We start from the raw sequence: 20,251 nt of genomic DNA on the forward strand, positions 1-20,251 counted from the left end.
TGGGGGCTTTGCGGCGGCGAGGAGCATGGTAAAAGCAGCGTCCCCAGCCCAGGAGGGATGCAGCTGGCCCCTCCGCTAGCCCGGGTGGCTACCGGGTGCGCGGGATGTGAGACCGACATCACGCCCTCGTGATGGATGGTGACCCCGGTGGCTGCCTGCCCCGCTCTGCTGGCCACCAGCGGCCCCCTTTTCTGTCCCCGTCGCCGCGAAAAAACGAGTGGGGAGGCCCCGCACAGGCCCCGGGCACCCACCAGTGGGGTCTGGCAGGTTCAGCCCCCAAAGCGGGGCTCTGGGAGGACTCGGGTCCATCTCAGCCCCTCAGGGGCCATATGCCAGCCCAAACACATAAAGCCTGTCCTAAAGCACACAAGGGGTGGCCAGACATTTTCCTTAGCGCTGTTTTTATTTTGACAGGTTAACACTAGGCATGGAGGACACCCAAACACGACGACAAAAAGCCCGTTTGCCTGAACCCACGCGCCAGACCTAATTCACGTTGCTACACAGACCGAAAACGAATGGGAAGGAGGAAAGACACAGAGCCTCGGTCTCCTGGGAGGGAGCAATGGGGCTGGTTCGGGGGATGCCTCTGCCACGTGAGAGAACGCAGCCTCAGAGGCTTCCCGGAGCCAAGAGGGATGGAGTAACCTGTAAGGCGGAGCTGAGGCTGGGCACGAGCAGGCTGGGCGGGAGGCTGGACCTTGGGCCTAGCTGGGTGGTAAGACTGCAGGTGGGGGGGGTCTGTGCTTTACCGCTGGGAACAGCTCGTGTGGCTGGGGACCCTCCTTAGCCGAGGCGGAGGCCCAGGGACCAGCTGCACGTAACCCACCGCTCCCAGCGCTCCCCCCTTGCACCCTCCATCAGGCACTCCTCTTCAGCCTCAGGGCATTGTCCAGGGCAACCAGCTGGCGCAAGAATCCCCGGTTGGGGATGATGCCTCGGTGGTCCTTGACCGTCTTTATGGCTTCTACAAGGGGCATGTGGTGGCGGATCATGAGGTAGGCGAGGACCAAGGTGGCCGACCTGCTCACCCCGACAGCGCAGTGCACCAGGATCCTTCCTGGGGGTGGAACAGGGGCCGTGTCACCGCAGACCAAACGTCCAAACTAAAAACACACTGAGCTGCTTCCCGTGGTGTGTCCGGGGGCTGGGGCGCAGGAGCGGGGTGCTGTGATGCCCCAGGAGTCCCTCTTGGCAAAGGCTGTCGGTGTGTCCTGATCTCCCAAACCAGACTGGGACCAGCCACAGCTCAGGACAGGCCGGGCTGCAGCCAAGGGGGGCCAGTGCTCTCATCCAGCCCCTTCCCTCTTTGGAGGAGGAGATCCCCTTCAGGAGCCACCGGCCCAGGCTGAAAATACTGCTGTTTTCTAGGATTCTTACCAATAGGACGTCACTCTCGAGTCCCACCTGCCCGGGGTAGTTTCTTTTCCCCCTCCTCCCCACTTCTCCCCACTTCTCCCCACTTCCCTCCCAGAAATCTTTACCACCGACCTTCGTTCAGCGCTTGGTGGATGAAGTCAGCTGCAGGATAAAAGTAGGGGCTCATGTCAAAGGAAGGCGAGTCATGGGCCTCGATGCCCAGGTAGCGGATGCCCGTGCCCTCGTAGTACTCAGCACCCCCCCGCCACTTGCTGTGCGAGGCGTTGAGGATGTGGGTGATGCGCAGGTGGGCCAGCTCGCGCCGGTTGGCCGCTATATCTCTGCGGAGAATAACGGTGCGGAGAGGCAGAAGTTTAGACCAGTTAAAAGAAAAGTTTCCAAGGACGGCGCGAGGGCTGTCCTGGACATTTATGCCTGAAATCCAAAGGAAAAATGCCACAGTCTGAAGATTCTTGAATTTTAAGCCAATCCCACATTCCCTGACTGCACGGACACTCCACCTCCGCCTGCCCCTCTACCGCGCCCATCGTGTCCTCCTCTCCCTCCCATTTCCCAACCTCCCCCTCCCAGATTTCCCCCATTTCACAAAACCAGCCCCAAACCCCCCCAGTTCGCATCCCCCTCCAATACATACTGATCGCCCAGGTAGAGGCCTGGCCAGACCTCATCCGCGTGATTACAGGCCGTCTTGCCCGTGTACAGCAACCTTTCAAGCTCGAAGACACTGAGGATGGGGTGGTTGCTGCGCTCATCCCGTGAGCTCCGGCTCGGTGACCTGGTGCCATTCCTGGAGAACCTGGACAGGAAAGCCATTGGAGCTGCCGAGACCCACAAGGCATACCTGTGGGGTCGTGAAGGCCGGAGAGCGGCCTGGAGGTCGCTTCTGCTGCTGCTGCCACCCACGGTCCTGTCAGGGAATCAGGGGAGATGCTGTTACACAAACTGGGGACCTCTCCATCCCTTTCGTAGAAATACTGGCCCAAAGCAGCCAATTTTCACCTTCCCGATGAAAGGGCTGTGTCAAGTCAGCTACCCAGAGGCTCCCAGCGTGAGACAGAGCATCACCTACGCTCCCTTCCAAGAAGCAGCGCTGCTGGGGAGGAGTTTATGCTGCCAGGGCTGGCGAGGGGAGCCAGAGGCAGCCAGATTGCTGAGTCTCCACAGGCTGAGGTTTTGCTCCAGCCCCACGACTTTGGGTTGAGGCCACATTGGCAAGAGATGTTCAACACAGGACCACCTTCCTTCTGCGCTGGCTCGGGGGCTTTGCCTGCCAGCGGGACAATGCCAGCTTGAGGACTGATGCTGCCAACCTGCTATCAGAAGCGATGAAAGCCGTCCAGGTCTGGGCAAACCACCAGGATTGGGGAGGAAAAACCCCCAAACAGGTGGAGGATTCCATATGGCACCACACAGCGTCTGGCCGGGACCCAGCCTCAGACTCCGATGGGCCAGGCACACAACAGCCTGCGGGGAGGGAGAGGCAGGGTTAACCCCTCCAAGTACAGCAGCCCTGCCGCTGCATTTGAACATCTTGGCCTGGTTTGGGGTGGGAAGAGTTAATGTCAGAGGATGAGAAAGCTCATTTCACAGAGCAGATCCTCTGGGACACAGCTCTGCTCTCAAACCTCTAGATCGCACCGATACTCGTCACACATCTGCAGGAAACCTCCCCGGACAGCCTGACCCGCCCGGAGCAGTTAGTCCCTGCAGCCAGATGTTCCTCACAGCTGCCTTTATCTGCTGCTGCCCCACTGACAGACCCCCCCCACACGCGAGAATAAAATTCCCTCTCCCGCCATCACTGCTGCTGCCCTGAGCTGCACTGGAAGGTGTCCAGAGCACATCCCGTCACAGCCCTCCCAGCAGCTGCCCAGTCCTCCCCAGTTGTCACTGGGATTCGGGGGAGGAAACTCAGCGACCTTGGCCCAGCCTGGTTGGGACAGCACGTGTCTGTCTGCTCCAACATTTTGCCTAAGGTGCCGGCCAGCAGCCAACGGTGCAGAAGGAAGAAGCCTCCAGCCATTTCTTGGCAACGTGCAGAGGAGGAAAACGTTGCAAGGGCAGGGGGGAGCTCAGAGGGAGCCCAGAGACTCACGGGGGTCCCGTTCCAGGGCGGCAGTTCAGACCCTGCCCGTGCTGCCCACCTCCAGCACGGGGTACAGGCCAGGTCTCCCCCCGACACGTCTCCCCTGCCCTGGTGAGTTCTGGGCTCCTTCACGCTGGGAGTTGGGACTTGGCAAAACCCCCCTGGAAAAGGCCTTCAGCATGGCCACGTGCCGGGGCCCTTAAACCTTGTGTGACCTTGGCTGCGGCACGGCCACATGCCACCCGCCCCGGGCAGCATTAGGAACCAAATAGCAGAAGGGTCTGAAAAAAGCAACTGAATCATCAGTGTAAGGCTGTAACTAGCCAAACAGCAGACCCTCTTCCTGCTACAGCTGGCTGGAAAAACAGCGATCCGCCCCGATCCCGGGATGTAGCTCTGGAAGCCTCAGGCCCAAAGCTGGCATCCAGCATCCCACCCCCAAGACACGGCCGTGCCAGCCCCCCCAAAGCGCTGCAGGGGAAGAGGAACTGCCCCAGGACCTCAGAACAGACCCCAAAGTGCTCCCGGCACCCAAACCCCTCACAGGTGTCAGCTGTACCCCCCCTTTTTGGCAGCCAAGCGCAGGGGGGGCTCGGAGCCCGCTCCCCCGAGCGCGCTCGTGGCTGCCTGCGGAGCCCCTCTGCCCGTCCTGCCACGCTGGCAGGGGGGGCAGGAGCAGAGCCGGCACTGGGGAGGCATCACTGCCGGGCGCAGGCTGCTCAGCCTCGCACACTCCGCACAGACAGACAGACAGACCCGCAGGAGGAAGGAGACGCCCACCCCGTTACTCTACCTTTGCGAGGGCTGTGATTTCTCAGCTCAAAGTGAGTGTTGTAGTCAGATCCAGTCGGCCATGTCTTCCTGCTGCTGCCGCCGCTGCTGTGGAAAGGCTGATGTATGAACATCTATTTTAAGCCATGACATGTCCAGAGGCAGGTTTGTTTATATCGTGCTGTGCATGGATGGGGAAGGGAGGAACGAGGGAGACAGGCACAAACGCAGCGATGGCATGCAGGCGCGCACAGACGTACACACAAGAGCCCATTTACTACGCAGACAAAAACAACAGCAACAATAACAGATCAAAATTCCCCTGCCAGCTTTTCTCTCACTCCTCCTCCGGCAAACCAAAAGCCAAAGGCGCGCAGAGAAGGAGAGCAGCAGAAGCTGATAAAGTGGTGCTGATGACATGATTGCCCATACCATAAATCTGTAGCTGTCTCTAGAGGACGTGTCTTCATTTTCTTTTTTACCGTTGACCTTGTCCTCCCCCCTCGCTAGGGTTGCTTTGGCAGAACCAAGGCTTGGTGACATTTTCTTCACGTGCTAAGAAAATAATCCTGGGGGGGACACGTGTATGTGGTGATATGACAGACTTATTTACAAATTCATGTGAAAGTCTGGGAATACTTTTTTTCCGGGAGAAAAAAAAAAAAAGAAAAAAAAAAAGAGGAAACTCAAAAGATTGAAGCTTTTTGTTTTGACATTTTCTAAATGACACCATTCATTTCAGAAGTGCTGCAATATTTCAGTTAAACATTTTCCAGCAGAATATTCTCCTTTTCCCTTTGAAGTGCTGGCTTTCAATTTAAAAGTTTTACTCAAATCAGAAAGTAGGAGTGTGGTGGGAAAAACAACCTGAGGAAGAATCAAAACATGCTGTTCCAGGCCAAAAGACACATCCTAGGAAGATTTATGGCATTCCCTCCCCCATTCCCATTTGATTAAAACCCAGGAAAATTTCCTGCTTTGTTTTGAGCTGAAATTGTGTTTATCCCAGGACACAATCTCAGGAGCTTCAGGGATGAACTCAGGGTACTCGTCCTGCCCCACCGGCACCATGGTATGTGCACACGATGAGCTTGACCTGGGCTTTTCCAGCATCCCTCACGGACAGCACGGGTCCCAGGAGTGCTGCACACACCCGTCAGGGTGTCAGGAGCCTGTTTTTTTTCCCCGCAGCGTGCACAGCTGAATGACAGGGTTGTCAGGAGCTGTACTGGGGGTACATACGTGGGATCAGAAAGACTTCGGACACACCTGGGTTGCAAATCCCCACAAAGTTCTGGATACAGCTTCAGCCTTGGAAGCTGGAGGATACGCTCAGGATACACTCAGGATACACTCAGGATACGCTCAGGATACGCTCAGGATATGCTCAGGATGGCATCTGGGATATACCTGGCTCGGGACTGCTTTCCCCAGGCAGTAACCGCTGGCTGCTGTGGGAGCTGGGGACCAGGGATGAGGGACTTTGTTCCAGTTCCTTTGCACCTGCAGAAATATTCACCTGGTGCTGACAAGTCCCAGGAGACCCACACGCCAGACTAACACAGTGCTGCAGATCCAGGCAGGCCCCGTAAACCCTCCTGCCAGCTACTCTCACCCGATCCTCAGGAACGGGGGCTCCATCCCAAAGGGCTCTGCTGGGCCAGCACCCCCAGGGCGACTGTGCCCAGCCCTGACTGGCCCCACATGCTGGGGCTGCAGAGGTGACATTGCCACCAGCTGCAGGCACAGAGGCAGAGCCATCAGCTACAGCCCCGCGGGCTGGCCGGGAGCAGACTCCCCCCGCTCCTGGCACGGCCTCCAGATCCTCCGGCCCTCAAGAAAAGCTCTGCTCCACTGCCTCTGCTCCCGAGCAGTGAGGAGCGGTCGCTGCTCCCACCCTTGGGCTCCTGTGCAACTCATGGGAAGCAGCACCCAGAGACCCGATTCATCCCCTTCCCCCGTGGGATGCTCCTGCTCCTCCGTGCCCAGACTCCCGGGACACAGCCGTGAGCGAGGGCTGGACCACAGGAGGGCTGGCTCTGCTCTCCTCACTCTGTTGACAGCATTTCACTGCTGTCTGATGCTCCCAGCCTGTCCTGTACCCTGAAGAAGGGGTCTGGTTCCACTTCCCTGCAGAAAAGGTTGAGCTTTTCACTTCTGCCTGGCAGCACTCCTCCAAAAAACGAGGTGTTGAGTGACCCAAAAAGAAATTTGCGCTTTCACAGCTCTGCGAGACACCTTTAACGTGGACAAACAGAGGCCCTCTCCCTCCCCTGCACCAAGGAATTACATCCCCAGCAGTCTGTAAAATGTGCTTCTGAGAGGAAATGCCTACAACCCCCATCACAAAAGGTTAAATCTGAATTAAAAAAAAGCCTGACATGAAATAAAATTAGGTGGATAAATGTTTTGGCAGAGCATTGCCTGCAGGGAACTTACTGGTCATTTAAACAGAGGATTAGTAGTTGTTATGTTTTTATTCCAATAATAATACTGGAATTGCTTTGTAAAGCAGCCAGAAGTCCCCAACAAAGCCAGTGACGGCTTCTTAGATAATGAAATCTCAGATGCTTTGAAATGCTTGGGGCAGCCGCATCAAGGAAAAGTGTCAGCAATCTATCTTTTTATAAGGGAAGTTTCTTAGACAGAAGCCAGACCTCTTTGCCTCACCTCCTCTCCTTGTTTTCCATAAACATCAGGGCTGTAGCAGAGACAGTTGCTCCTTGCTCCCTGGTAGGATTTATCGGCTCAGTCCGTCACTTCTGAAGCTCCTGTCCTTGAAGACAAGAGGCCACTCAGAGCACGGGGACTGGCCTGCAGGTTGGGTGGGGGCACAAACACTGTTTGGGCTTTGTCATGACTCTCACATATGTCCTGCTCAGTTCCCCACATCAGAGTCCTGTCTCTCACCTGTTTTGCCCTAAAGGCTCCTGAGGAGCAAAAAAAATCACTGAGAACTAATCACTAAGGCACAGGGACAGAACGTAAAAGACAAACCCCAGACCCTCTCTCTCCTCCTGGCAGCGATTCTCCCAAAGCTGTTCCCTCTGGGAAGCATCCAGCAGCAGGATGGGACACAAAGGGGTCCTGCAACCTCGCTTCCCTGCGGGCATTATCACCTCACCATGCCTGAGCCCTCTGAGAAGGATCATCCAGTCCTTGGCAGATAAAAATTATGACACGGAGAGGCCGGGTCTGGCATCCTCCAGTCCTGTGGGGGAAGAGCACCTACAGGGCCTGGATAGCTTACGGATAACGCTGCAGAGGTTTCCTATAGCCCCTGAGAGGCAGAGCTGCCTGCTGGGGGGTGCTGCTCTTAGAACGGGGGGAGATGCTGGCACAGGCTACCGCGTCCCCATCTCTCAGCTATTGTCAAAAACTGCTGCGCGCAGCAGGCCCGCGGCAGCGAGGATGCAGCGGCTGTTTTCAGCTCAATTAGGGATGGAATGGGCTCCCAGCAGAATAACCTGGGCCCCTGCTGCTCCCAGCTCTCTCGCCATCTCTGATGTTGAGCTTGGAGCAGGGAGGAACCAGGGCTGGGGGTCTGCAAAACCCACAAGTGAGGGAAGATAAAGGGCTGCTGGGAAAAGTTCACAGATCCAACCACTGGAGGCTGCTCTGGTTATACATAAATCACCACGGTGAGCATCGTCAGGCATGGAAAACTCAACGCAAGGAAATAAAGGGCAGGGGTGAGAGAGTTGCGGAGCCGCTATTTCCTGCCTTTATACTCCCCATGCATTGCAAATTCACCGTGGTCTTCACAGCTCTATTTTAAAGATCAGAGATCAATCACTTCACACGCTAAATGCTGCATGTCCAAAAGCCACCTGGCAGGCACAGGAGTCAGACTTTATTATACTCAATCATAAATGGAAAGAATATATGTATTTCATCCAACATGTGCTATCTGATAGACTCACTGCAGAGGAGGGTGGCAGACGGAGGCAGTGCAGAGGGCACAGATAGCTGTAGCATAACAAGGTAAAATTAAGCTTACTTATAGTGCTAGATAGTTAAGAGTCAGGGTAAGAAGGTGGCAGTGTTGAAACGGGTAGTGCAGGATGGCAGAGCAGCATTGCAGCCGCCTCTGGGACGGGTTGGAACAAACATGATTTACCTGGCACCAAAAGTGCCCCGGAGGAACTGAGCACTCGGCTGAGGGGGCAATAGCTGCCGGCTGGGAGAGGTGAATCCACCGCATGGCACCGGCACTTCTCGGGCTGCACCATGCCCGGAGCAGGGCAGAGGCGGGGGCCGCTGCAGCCTGCCTCAGAATACAGAGAAAATCCATCTGAAATGGCTAAAGCAGCCTGACCGGTCAGTCCAGGGTAGGATCAACTCTCTCCCAAAGTAATGAAGTAATAAAGAGTAATCTTCCCTCTCATTGCCTACATCTAGGTCAGGGATAAAGATTTCTTTTGGGGCTCCCTATATGCTCTGGGAAAAAATTGCAATACTCAGGGTGACCACCCCACTGAGGGCTCTCCCCACGTCCAGCCCCCCCTCCGCAGCCTGTTCACCCTCCCCACCTCAGGGACAGACGTTGTGTGCTGTTGAATCCTCTCGCAGCCCCCAAATCAGTATCTGCTACCCTGTAAGAAACGTGGTCGAAGGTAATAAACCCTCGGAAGGGAGGATGTCCCAGGAACACAACCCCTCTGTGCCCAGTCCAGTAGTGTCAGCCAGAAAGTTAAAGCCTCATCACTTGGCGGTATTGATTCGCTGTTGGAAGGGGCCACTCGAGTTCTGACAGTGCTGAGATATTTTCCATTAAAAGAAAAAGGAAAAAAAAAGGAGGAGGAAATAACAGGCACCAGACTCATTGTCCGACAGCTGTAAAACCTGCAGAGCCTCAATTTGTGAGGAAGCAGTTCTTGTCCAGAGGGAGAAAGACAGCTGCTTGCTTTGTTGCAAACTTGCAGTGTTTATGATTACTTAGTGGGGAGAGTCTGAATTGCTCGTGGACGCATTTTGCCTGTCATCCACTGTCTTGTTAATGTCAGAAGCAGCCTGGGATAGATTTGAGTTGCTACAGCACAAGCAGAAAAAAAAAAATCAAAGAGAAAAACAGCTGAAAAAACAATAAGTTGCTGGCAAAATATGCTGTGAAATCCTGATGCTTTCTGTCTAACTGTTCACTTCGGCTTGTCACATCTTGTTAGCAGAGCAGGCTGGGGCACAGTCCAAACCCTCCTGAAGCTGGTGAGAGGTTTGCTGTTGACCTGTTACCAAGGCTTGGTAAGATATCAAATGGGAGAGAACTACCCGCCCCCCTGGCAGGGAGCACAGCTGAGACATCCACCATCCCCATTAGCGAGGAGTCGGAGCTACTCGCACTTTTTAAAGGCTAAGGTGAAGGTCACATCTCTCTTGCATAGCAAAGCGATCTTCAGAACGGCGCCAATCAACCCCAGAAACCAGCACCTCAGAGGCAGGGGGCTGGGAGCGCCAGTGGCTCCGTCTGGGCAGCCCTGCTCCGTCACCAGCACGGCGGCTCAGCCCCGCGCGCGTCGCTCTGCCTGTCACCTCTGGCTCTGAGAGCTCACATTTTACTCTTGCAAATCCAAAATCCTTTGGGAAATCTGCTTTGGAGAAAAAAAGGAATTATAGCTGCGTTAGGATGGAAATTGGGGCCAGGTCCCTAGCAAATTCATGCTGACTTCAGGGAGGCTGGGACCTCTCTGTGATTATTTCTCTTCTTGAGTGTTCTTGGGCCAAGAACTAATCAGCCTGAACACGGACACGCAGCAGCCGTGTCTTTTCGAGGCCTGTGGCTGCTGTTAGCACAATGCATTTCCACTCGCTGTGTCTATGGCACTGAGAACCCCAGCAGCCCAGCTATAATTTCTAAAGCGGCAAGAACAGCTTAGGAGCTCAAATATAAAGTCAGTGAGAGTTGGGTGCCTAATTCCTTTCAATCTTCTTTCTAATTCCTAGCCTTAGGGCTTTGAGGAAGTGGCTGGTTTGATTTGATGAAGAAAAAAGCTGCTCCATTAGCAGGTCTGATGTTTGAGAGGTTTCTTTCAGCCTGTGATGAATCCCAGCACCCTCCATCAGGCCACACTTGCTGCTACATCCTATTTTCCCTTCAGTGACATTATGTCTTAAACAGGCTTTCACTGTAATAACATTTGCAGTAATGAAATCACCCGGCTGTACGGTCTTCTTTTAACAGCAAAAATATCTGAGTTGGCTACAAAGGGAGATTTAAATGTCACAGAGAATGTGCTGTATGTGTCCATCAGAAGATAAGGTTTCCCTTTGTTGATGAACGGAGACACAACGGTGGCTGCTGGGCGTTGGGAGCACAAAGGCTCACCGCGGCTCCTTGAATAGGGGATGAGGAAGCTCGGGGGGAGCAGGGAACAGGACAAGGGAGAGATGGCTAATACAGAGAGCTTTTAAAATCTCATTCTGGCTATAGGGCTCCTGAAGATCTAACAATGGCAAGGCACTAAATTTGCAAATGAGATGAATCAAAATCAGCTCCTCTCTTTCCTCCCGAGCTCAGGGTTTGGTCTCTAACAGCAGGCAGCTGTACAGGATCGGGAAGTGAGGAAAGCGTCTCCGACCCAGCAATGGTGCTCTAGAAAGCTTGTAGAGGCCTCGGCAAGTCCACAGTCACAGGATATTAACTTTCATACCCGAAGACCTGGGAGAGTGGCGGGGCTGGAGCTGAGGGCCGGCGGCTCTTCCCAGCCCTGGGGGAGCTGTGCCCCCCCGCGCCGCTGCAGCAGGGTTCCTGAGCCACCCTCCTGCCTCGCCTGGAGGGGAACGATCCAGCTGCCATCCTTGCGTCGCTCGTGCAAGTTGACAAGCAGGACGCCCCTGAAGTCGGGGTCTCAGCACCAGTTTTTGAGAAATCAGCCCAGCTGAGACCAGAATCCACGTGTGGAGCTCATACCTGCACAGGAACCTTCAGCTTATTATCACAGAGTCAGACTGGTTTGGGTTGGAAGGGACCTTACAGCCTATCCAGTCCCACCCCCCTGCCCCGGGCAGAGCCACCCTCCACTAGCCCAGGTTGCCCAAAGCCCTGTCCAACCTGGCCTTGAACCCTTCCAGGGAGGGAGCATTTAAAAATGGGTGTTACGTTTCCCCTTTTCCATTATTAAATGAAAAATGAACGAAAAATGTCATCAGGGGGATAAAATTACACCAGGTCAACCCAAAAAGAACAATTTAAGTTAAACTGCAACAAAATGTTTCTCCATTTCTAAACTGCTCATTTTCACGGAACAAAAGCAGGCACATCGGCTCTCCCCAGTAGACAGAAATTCTGATTTTCATTGCATGCGCTCAGGATTATGTGGGCCCAATTTGCTTCAGCTGATTAGACCCCAAACTGATGTTTCAAATTAGATTGTCAAGAATAGTCCTCCTTTTGAGAATTTGGCTGCTTGATTTCATAGTGTGGGAATTCGTCCTTGCGTATCCCCAGGAAAGCTCTCACTTGATTGATCTTTTCCAATAAAAAGCTAAAAATTCCCAGTTCCATCAAAGCCAGTTGTAAAACTCTCAATGTCGTAAAGAGAGGATTTTACCAGTACACTTAGCTGTGCCTCAGAGTTGTGGGTTGTTTGTTTTTTTTTTTTTTTTTTTTTTTTTTTTTTTTTTTTTTCCCATTTCTTTTTTATTATTAGTTTTTTGAGAAACAGCTGTGTCAATGACTTGAAGGGTTACATTAGAAACCATTACATTTCACTGTTGGCTCTTAATGGTAACATGACTTGTACCTCCAGCATGGCTTTCCATCTGCTACCAGCAGAGACAGTAATGTTACAGTCAACATGGAAAGTACTCATGTTCCAAGGAGAGGCTAGGAATAATGAAAGAAGGAAAACAGAGCTGATGATTTAGCCTGAGAAAGGGCAGATCGCATCATCCGACATGCCCCGTAGCACGGCTGTGAAAAGAATAACCTTTCCTCTGCAGGAATATTTGGTGCAGTGGGAAGAGGGACCAATTTTCCACCTCCGTTGTTTGCACGAATGTTAATTTTAGCAAAAGAAGTAAAGGTCATGAAGGACAAAAGATTGGGAGGTGGTAAAAAAACAAACCTTCTCCTCCCTCCCCAAAGACCTGACAGTCTGAGCTGCTTTGCCTAATAGAAACAGGCAGCAAAGAACATTTTGGGCTTTAATAATTCTAATTATTCCACAGTATTGTGAAATAAATTAGAAATCCAAATGAAATCAGAGTCCCATGGCACTAGGAAACATATAGTCACAGAATGCAGGTATCTAAATCTATCCCAAGTTCTGTCTTGCATAGACAAGGCACAAAATAATAGAAAATATGCTTAGAAATAGGAGAGAAAATTACAGCACACACTCCTGCACAACAACTGCTGCAAAGTCATGCAGGGAGTTGAAGCAAAAGCAGCCCTGAACCTAAGCCTCCTGCACAGCACTCCCATGCCACTGCTTTCCTTTTCCTAATTTTTCTGTAACTGATGAGGAGGTTTCCCTGTTTCCCTGTCTACCCTTCTCCCGAGGGATCCCGTGAGTCCTTGACCTGGAAGTTGGAGCAGCTGCCAGTCCCTCAGGAAGTCGGGGAGCTGGGAAATGCTGGGAAATGCCAAGGGATGGGGACACTTGGCAGGCTGTGAATTCCACAAAGGTTTGATGCAGCCCCAGGGGCATCGCTGGGGCTTCCTTGGAGACTCTGCCCCACGGGAAAGATGTGACTGTAAACACTTGATTTTATTTACAGTAAGGGAGCAAAAAATCCCCAGCCCTTATCACAAGGCCCAGCTTTAACACTGGGCACGATCCAGAAGTCTTTAGCAGGTCTGTGACGCAGGTGAGCAGGGAGACAATTCATACAGCCACATGAGAGCTCAGGACCAAACCCAGACTTTCTCACAGAGGCAGCTATTTATCGGTATCCCCATCCATCATGCAGAGGATGAAGGGCCAAATAAACGACCCTGCCACTGGCCGCCGTTACTCCAGCGCTGCACAAAGGCAAATCCCTTGACAGAACTTGGCTGAGCCTGGAAGGCCCGAGCCCACCTTGCATGAAGCACTGGGACTAAGAGGCCACGACAGCCAGAGGAGCAGCGTGTGCAGGCGAGGCCAGCGTGGGGAGGGGAGTCACTGCTGGGCACTCTTCTTGGCTGATTTATGCTGCCCAGAGGTAGAAGGTGGAATGAAGCTCCTCTTCCAACTCCACAATGTGTTTCTCACCAAGAGCCGAGTTGACCTGGCCTCAATGGGCCGTTATCTCCCCACACAGACCTGGGAGAGCTGGTGCTTGAACAAAAGCCGTTCCTCTCTATTTTTCTCAGTGGAGTAACGATGCAGAATTAGCAGCATCTGTTTGACCGTGGTCATCCCCATTCTGCCAAGGGGGACTTCTACCTACCACAGGTCCAGCCCTCCTTTCACAGCCAGTCCTGGAGCTATGGCAGAAATCCAAAGAGCAGCCATCAGTGCAGGACCTGCCTTTATCTTCTCCACACACCTGGCAAGTGTTCATGGAAATATTCTCAGAGCTGATGTTGGTGTTTTAGCAAAGGAGGATGAGCCACCTGCAGCAGGTGTTCAAACAAATGCCCACGGGAAAGAAGGATAACAGCAAGTGCTGCCATCCCCATCATTAAAATACAGAGCGTGACACAGAGACACCAAAGGAAAAAATCCACAAAGATCATTTGCAAGGTCCTAAGTCTTACCAGATGACTCACCAAAGGAAACTATCTCACTCCTGAGTCACTGCCTGAAGGACCCCTGCTCTGCTCAACTGCCTTTCCTTCATATGCACAAACAGCTGCTGGGAGCTGTGTTGACTGCGCTCTGTTAGAGGGTCCCCGTGTGCTTTGGGCAGCACCAGTCAAGCATTGCGAAGTCAATCTATCTTCTTGTTTCTCGCTTTCAGTGATTTACAATGTCAGATGGAAGCTGGAGGCAGAGCAGGAAATTCAAGCTGATTTCCCAATGTGACCCCCTTCTGTGAATCCCTCCTCACCTCCCAGCCAGGCTCACACAAACCCACGGGGCTGCAGCTCAGGCTGGCGGCGCTGCCCGTGTGGCACTGCCTGCCCGAAGGAGAAGCCCAGCGGTGCCCAAGGGCCGGGCTTGTGTGACAACTGGCTCCTGTGTTTGCAGGGTGCCATTCTTGAGCTGTGTGACACACGCGTGCACGGGGAGACAGTGCCCGCCCCAAAGGATCTGCGTGTAAGCAGCCAAGGGAGAACAGAAAGGAAACATTTCTGGTTTACAGGCAGGGAACGGAGGCAGGAAGAGATGAGGTGATTTGCACCATTCGCGTAAGAAATCTGACTCAATTCAGGTAGAAAGCAAGCTCTCCTGAGCCAAAGCCCTCCCCTACCTACCCCTACCTCTGACCGCAGGGACCTGCCATGGCAGCACAGGCCAGTGGCATCCTCTGCTCTCCCTCACGCAGGGTTTGAGATCTGCAGGTCTGCATCTTGCAGCCCTTTCTTGGCTTTACTGCCATCATACACTGACAGATACTTTATGAGCCTGGGGACCCAACTCCTTCTGTTCACTTCAAAATCACTTTGCTGAGCAAACGGAGGCAAGGGGTGAGCAGAGCCGGTGCGTCTCCCAGGCAAGGCTGGGCTCTTTTGGATTGAATCTTTTGTGCTTTTCTCTCACTGCTTCTGCTGGTTTTGGCGATCTTTCTTCATAAGTTTCCCAAAAGTGACAAGGGCAATTTATTATGTGTGCACAAGGCCTTGGGAATCTCCTGGAGACATATCATTCCTGCTATTATCCTCCTCACATGAGGAGCCGTTGTTCTTGTCAAGCTCGCTCGCTTCTTCCCTTGCAAAGAGAAGAAAGGATGCTGGGGATTTTTCATTAATCATTTTTACGCCGAGAGCTGCAGCTCCCGTCTGCATTCTGATCACTTCTGATCTCTGCCACCATTTTTCATGGTAGCACTTATGAGGATTGTTTTATGCTGCTGGTTCGAGGTGCGTTAATGACCAACCATTCAGTGTCCAGAGCACAGCCTTAAATTTAATGTACACTCCAGTGGGGAAAATCTATTACTGCTATACATCTTCTTTCTTGCTATTCTTCTTCAAGAAAGGTGCCAGTTGCAAAGAGTGTGGGGAGGGAGGGGGAAAGGCTGGCAGGAGGAATTTGGTTTATGGTGAAAAGGAGGGAGAAGCAAGCAGAGGTTTCTGCACTTGAGCTACCACTTGGAGCCGTCGTGGCTGAAAACTGGAAGATCCTGTCAAGGAATGGCCAGGTAGGAAGGGAGAATATTGCCAAACATAATAATTTCAACTGATGGGAGCTCAGCTTGTCCTAATTTCTGGTCCATGACATAAAGCTGCTCCTGACGGTGTGCCAGGGTCTCTGAGGCTTATCTCTGACAGAATGCTTTTCCTGTGTGCTGGGACAGTACCAAGCACAGAGCACTTCCATCACAGTCATCCATGCAGATGGATGTAACAGAGCCAGTCTGCAAGGCTGAGCCTGAATTAGCTTGGTCCTGCTCAGCCTTGGATTTCTTCACCTCCCTGGGCATTCCTGGTTTCTAAAAACTTCACTTATGAGTCCAATAGGTGATTATTAATAGTGACAGAAAAGCATAACTTCCTCTGTCACCTGAGCTCCAAGCCCTTTAGAAAGGCAGTAGGACCAAGCAGCATTCTCCCATTTCCTCTGCAGAGGAGGGTGAAAATATGCTGTATCTAAAAATAACCCTAAAACTGGACCTTGAATAAGTCCCTTCCTCTCGCTGTGCCTCTGGACTCCTCCCAGCTACTGTCTATCTCATGTGCTAATTTTGTGCTGGCTCTCTGTGCAGCAGAACATCAGAGCCTGATCCTGGCAGCTGGGCTCGGTGCCCTTCCTTCCCGTGCACGCACTGGCACCTCCCTCCATGCAGAATTCATCTCAAATGTAACCTTGTCTTTTTACACAAGGGTCAGGAACTGGCTCCTACTCTGTGTGTGCATGACTAAATACACATAGACTGTAATTCAGACCCTCTGACATCGCATTTTAATGCAAAAAGCGTAAAACTTAGGAGCAAGAGATTAGAAAAGACCTTCTGGACCATGAAGTTCAGCTCTTTGAGATACAACCTCACTCACACCCTAACAAACTTTCTCTTAAAACTCTTAGGCTTCCTCTGCCACTGCCCTTAGCCCAGGATCAGTCTTCCCAATGCGTAGAAATCCCTCTAATTCCCATCATAAATTTACTCACAGTGAGGTTGCTCTTATACTAACAGTGTCCTTTAGCTTAAGTAGCAACTTCAGTACTAACATTAATAACAGTTAATTACAAGCCTAGAGGGGCTGTTGCTGGGACCAAAAATAACCCTGGTGAGCTCAATATATTCAAGCTGCAGGATAGTAATAAATAACATCTCAGGTTTATCAGGAATAAAATGGCTTGTCCCAGTCAGAGGGTCCAGGAGGGAGGAGACATGCTGCAGTGAGTGAAAAGTGTTGAGGCCGGTTCCTCAGGCACTGCTGAATGCGGGTGCGGTTGGACAAAGGAAAAACCAAGGAGGAAAGAAAAGGAACCTTATTCCCCTGTGTGGAGCAATTTACAGACAGCTGCCGGGTCCCTCGGGACCAGGCAGAGAGCGGGAGAGAAAGGCGTTCTTGCTGCCTTTCAGGCTGGACCTACATCAAACTCGTTAATGTCAATAGGAGGGAAATTGAACTGAGCTCTGTTGTAACCCTAATGAATCCTTTGCCGGTTACAGTAAATTTATTCTTTTGATTTCCCTTTCTCCCCCCATCTTGTTTCATGTGGGCTTTTTTTTTTTTTCCCCTTTTATTTAATGTTCCTTTTCTGGCAGCTTCTTCTTTCCAATTTAAAACACAGTTAAAAAGCTGTGGTTGATTCCAATTAAATACCCCCTTTGGGATTACTAAAACACACACACTCACACACACACAAAGACCCCCTCTTTGATTGTTTCCATGGCAACGTATTTAAATATCTCATTCACGGTGTCCAAGTGGAGAGCTGAAGGATTTGGAGAAGCTCTTTTTCTGCTCCCTCACCTCCCTCCTCCCCTAAATTACTCATGCTATAGCTGTAACTGGTGTGATACACACACTGCACTCGCCAAGCTTTGGCTAGAATGTAGAATTTATCTAGAATACGTCTACATTCTCCTGGAATTCCAGAGAAGGAGAATTAAGCCGATAATGTATGTCTTACAGTAATGCAGAGCTATTGTAATGACTGAGCAACGGTGGGAATGAGAGGAAAGTATCGTGTCGGCAACAAGACAGGTCAAATTCTGGCATTCTCTAAACCAGCATATTTACAGAGTAACTCTGCTGAGAATCGTAGGGCTGTGTTGGCAAGGAGGTGGTTAAGAAAGAAGTGGAAAGGGGCTGATCTCGGATGATGCAGATAACATGAAGCAACGGCAAACTACAGGTGAAGAAACTAATCTGCTGAGATCCCGCCGCAGATGCAGGACCCAGTTTCCCACTTACTCCTCTTGCACCGTAACCCAGATCTGTCTACGTGAGCTTTCTGCGGGGTTATTTCCAAGACATCTGGTGGGACCGAGAAGCTTCCCCAGTGAAAATAAGGTCCCAATTTGGCAAGATGTAGTCAAGATTCCTTTCTGGGAGGCAGGGTAAGGAACACAGCCTGCCTCTTTCCTCGTCAGGGGGCAAAGCAAGTTCCTTTTGCTCAGCTTCTCTTGTGTGTGCCAGATTCCCACTAAAACCAGTGAGAATCTAAAGGAGACAGCTGGGCCTTCAAACATAGATTTGGGGAGATAAAGGATGTTTCCCCCTCCTTTTCAGCAGAGACATCTTAGAGCTGAATGCAGACCCTTGCTGAGAGACCCAGTCACTGGAAGGGCTCAGTCTGTGAGATTCCTGTGCTGAGCTTTCCTGCAGAGCCTCAGCAATCGCTGAAAGAGCTGACTCAGAAATGACCATTAGTGCCAGAAGTTCACTCTTTCTCTGACCACATAAAGTTCTTACAGAACACAAAAGTACAGTGACTTCTCTGCCTGAAATTTTTGCAGCCTCTTGTCACATATCTCTGTAGGAAACGCCTGCATTTTCCTTCCCTCTGTGGGCTCAGCAATCTGCTCTGTGTGTCCATGCAGTGTGCTCTGTCCTCCTCCTCCAGTGCAAATATCCCAACGATGGCAATTTGTACATGGGGACGTTCACCGGGACCTCGATGGTCTCTCCCCACAATGAAGTTCACCTGCAAGCAGTCTCTGTCAGCTTCTTTCACGAGGTCTTGGGGAGTCTGGGCACCCTGCAACTGGTCGTACATGTCGTACGAGGAGCGGCTGAGGGAACTGGGGGTGTTTAGTCTGGAGAAGAGGAGGCTGAGGGAAGACCTTACCACCCTCTACAGCTCCCTGAAAGGAAGCTGCAGAGAGCTGGGGATGAGCCTCTTTAACCTAGTAGTAAGCGACAGGACAAGAGGGAATGGCCTCAAGTTGCGCCAGGGAAAGTTCAGACTAGATGTCAGGAAGGATTTCTTTCCAGAAGGGGTTGTTGGGCTTTGGAATGGGCTGCCCAGGGAGGTGGTGGAGTCACCATCCCTGGAGGGGTTGAAGAGTCGGGTCGATTTAGCCCTTCAGGATCTGCTGTAGTTGGGAACTGTCCGTGCTAGGTGAATAGTTGGACGAGATGATCTTCTAGGTCCTTTCCAACCTGGACGATTCTGTGATTCTGTGGTGTGCTTTTAGCTTCACAGCTCCCAGCCTCTTGAGGATGGAAGGAAAGCTCAGACCGCTCTGCGGCTGTGAGCAGAGCCACGTGCTCCTGAGGGGGCTGCAGTCACGTGCGAGTTTGCGCAGTGGCACACCGATGTGTGTAACGTGTGTCTCCGTCAGTGTGTGTATCGGGTGGCAGCTCTGTACCAAGAGGCACTGCCAGGTGGCCAGAGGTAACACCGCACCTTACAGGCGGCCACGCGTGTTCAAAGCCACCACTTACACATGTCACAGATCCACGCACACACATGTAGCGTGGGATCTGCAGTTTGCCTGTGGACCACGAGCAGTCTATAAATCCACTCTAAACGCAGAGGCGAGCGGGCTGGGAGGAGATTGCAGCACCTCAGCACCTGCTGTGCCCTTGACATTTCCCCCTTCCTTCTCTGCTGAAGAAGCTGACTCCAGTGTGAACTGGTTTCTTTGCAGCTGTTAAATATTAGTTCTGCTTTAACAAAGGTGGTATTTTATCATTAAGTGTTCTGTCTCCAAGGAGGAAAAAAGCCCAAAAGCAAGAGTGCATGGGTCAAATCATCATTGCAGTAATGAGTGGAGGATTCCTACAAGGCGCTCATTTTACCTGCTGTTCTTTTCCCTTTCTGTTGCTTTGTGTTTGCTCACTTCTGCACTGCAAGAAACATGGCTTCTGGCTGAGCTTTCCACACCCACACAATTGGCCAAATTTAAGGTATGAAAATTTATAATGCAGAAAGGCAGGTTAAAGTGTGGCCAGTATGATTCCTGCTTGCTTTTGAGTGTTTCACATCCAAGATGTGGCCTCTGTCTGTTGCTTTGAAACATGTAGTTTTCTTTTCAGAGGGAAAATATCTGTCCCCTTTGGGTTCGGTCATGCAGACTGGCATTCTTTGCAGCTCAAGGCCTCTGTGTTTCTTAATCTGTGAGGTTACAAACCAGCATGGGCTCCGGGGCTGACTCCAAAGAAGCGGGGAAAGGAATAACGAACTTAGCGGACGTGTGGTCTGCTTGTTAAAAGAGCTCAGTATCCAACATGAGCTCTAGAGCGACCTGCTCTCATACTTTTTGTTCCTTAATAGAAACAAAATGGCTCTGGAGCTCTTTCCCTCCTGGGCTTCCTCCAAATCCCACTGAAGTCAGCGCGTCGGAGCGCAGGGCTCCTCCCAGCCGCTGCTGATCTAACGCAGAGTCCATCGGCACTTTTCATTTGGACTTGTTCTTCTTGTCCTGGAAGCTTTGAGGCAAGAACAACTTTCAAACAGATCTGGAAAGACTCCTTAGAGAGTAGGGCTTTGTAAACCTCCTGATTAATTTTGGGGGGGTGTAGCGATG

At 51.8% G+C, this 20,251-nt stretch overlaps 1 protein-coding gene across 1 annotated transcript; it reads right to left on the bottom strand.

Moving 5' to 3' along the window:
- Positions 1-364: 364 nt before the first annotated feature.
- Positions 365-4,738, bottom strand: DUSP26 (dual specificity phosphatase 26). Its single transcript, XM_026863113.1, has 5 exons — positions 4,670-4,738; positions 4,260-4,356; positions 2,015-2,287; positions 1,492-1,700; positions 365-1,060 (listed from the first exon to the last, which is right to left on the bottom strand). The coding sequence occupies exons 3-5, from the start codon at positions 2,191-2,193 to the stop codon at positions 861-863; spliced, it is 588 nt and encodes a 195-aa protein (XP_026718914.1). The 5' UTR covers positions 2,194-2,287; positions 4,260-4,356; positions 4,670-4,738; the 3' UTR covers positions 365-860.
- Between the last annotated feature and the right edge of the window lie 15,513 nt (positions 4,739-20,251).

The sequence above is a fragment of the Athene cunicularia genome, assembly GCF_003259725.1.
Source record: "Athene cunicularia isolate RWA chromosome 22 unlocalized genomic scaffold, athCun1 chr22_part1, whole genome shotgun sequence".
In the NCBI taxonomy this organism is placed as follows: Eukaryota; Metazoa; Chordata; class Aves; order Strigiformes; family Strigidae; genus Athene; species Athene cunicularia.

Excerpts from the sequence above, each read along its gene's own strand:
- DUSP26 (XM_026863113.1), bottom strand. The coding sequence starts at position 2,193 with ATGGCTTTCCTGTCCAGGTTCTCCAGGAATGGCACCAGGTCACCGAGC. Across the intron at positions 1,701-2,014 it reads GGCCTCTACCTGGGCGATCA|AGATATAGCGGCCAACCGGC; the intron begins GTATGTATTGGA and ends TATTCTCCGCAG. Across the intron at positions 1,061-1,491 it reads CCACCAAGCGCTGAACGAAG|GAAGGATCCTGGTGCACTGC; the intron begins GTCGGTGGTAAA and ends TTCCACCCCCAG.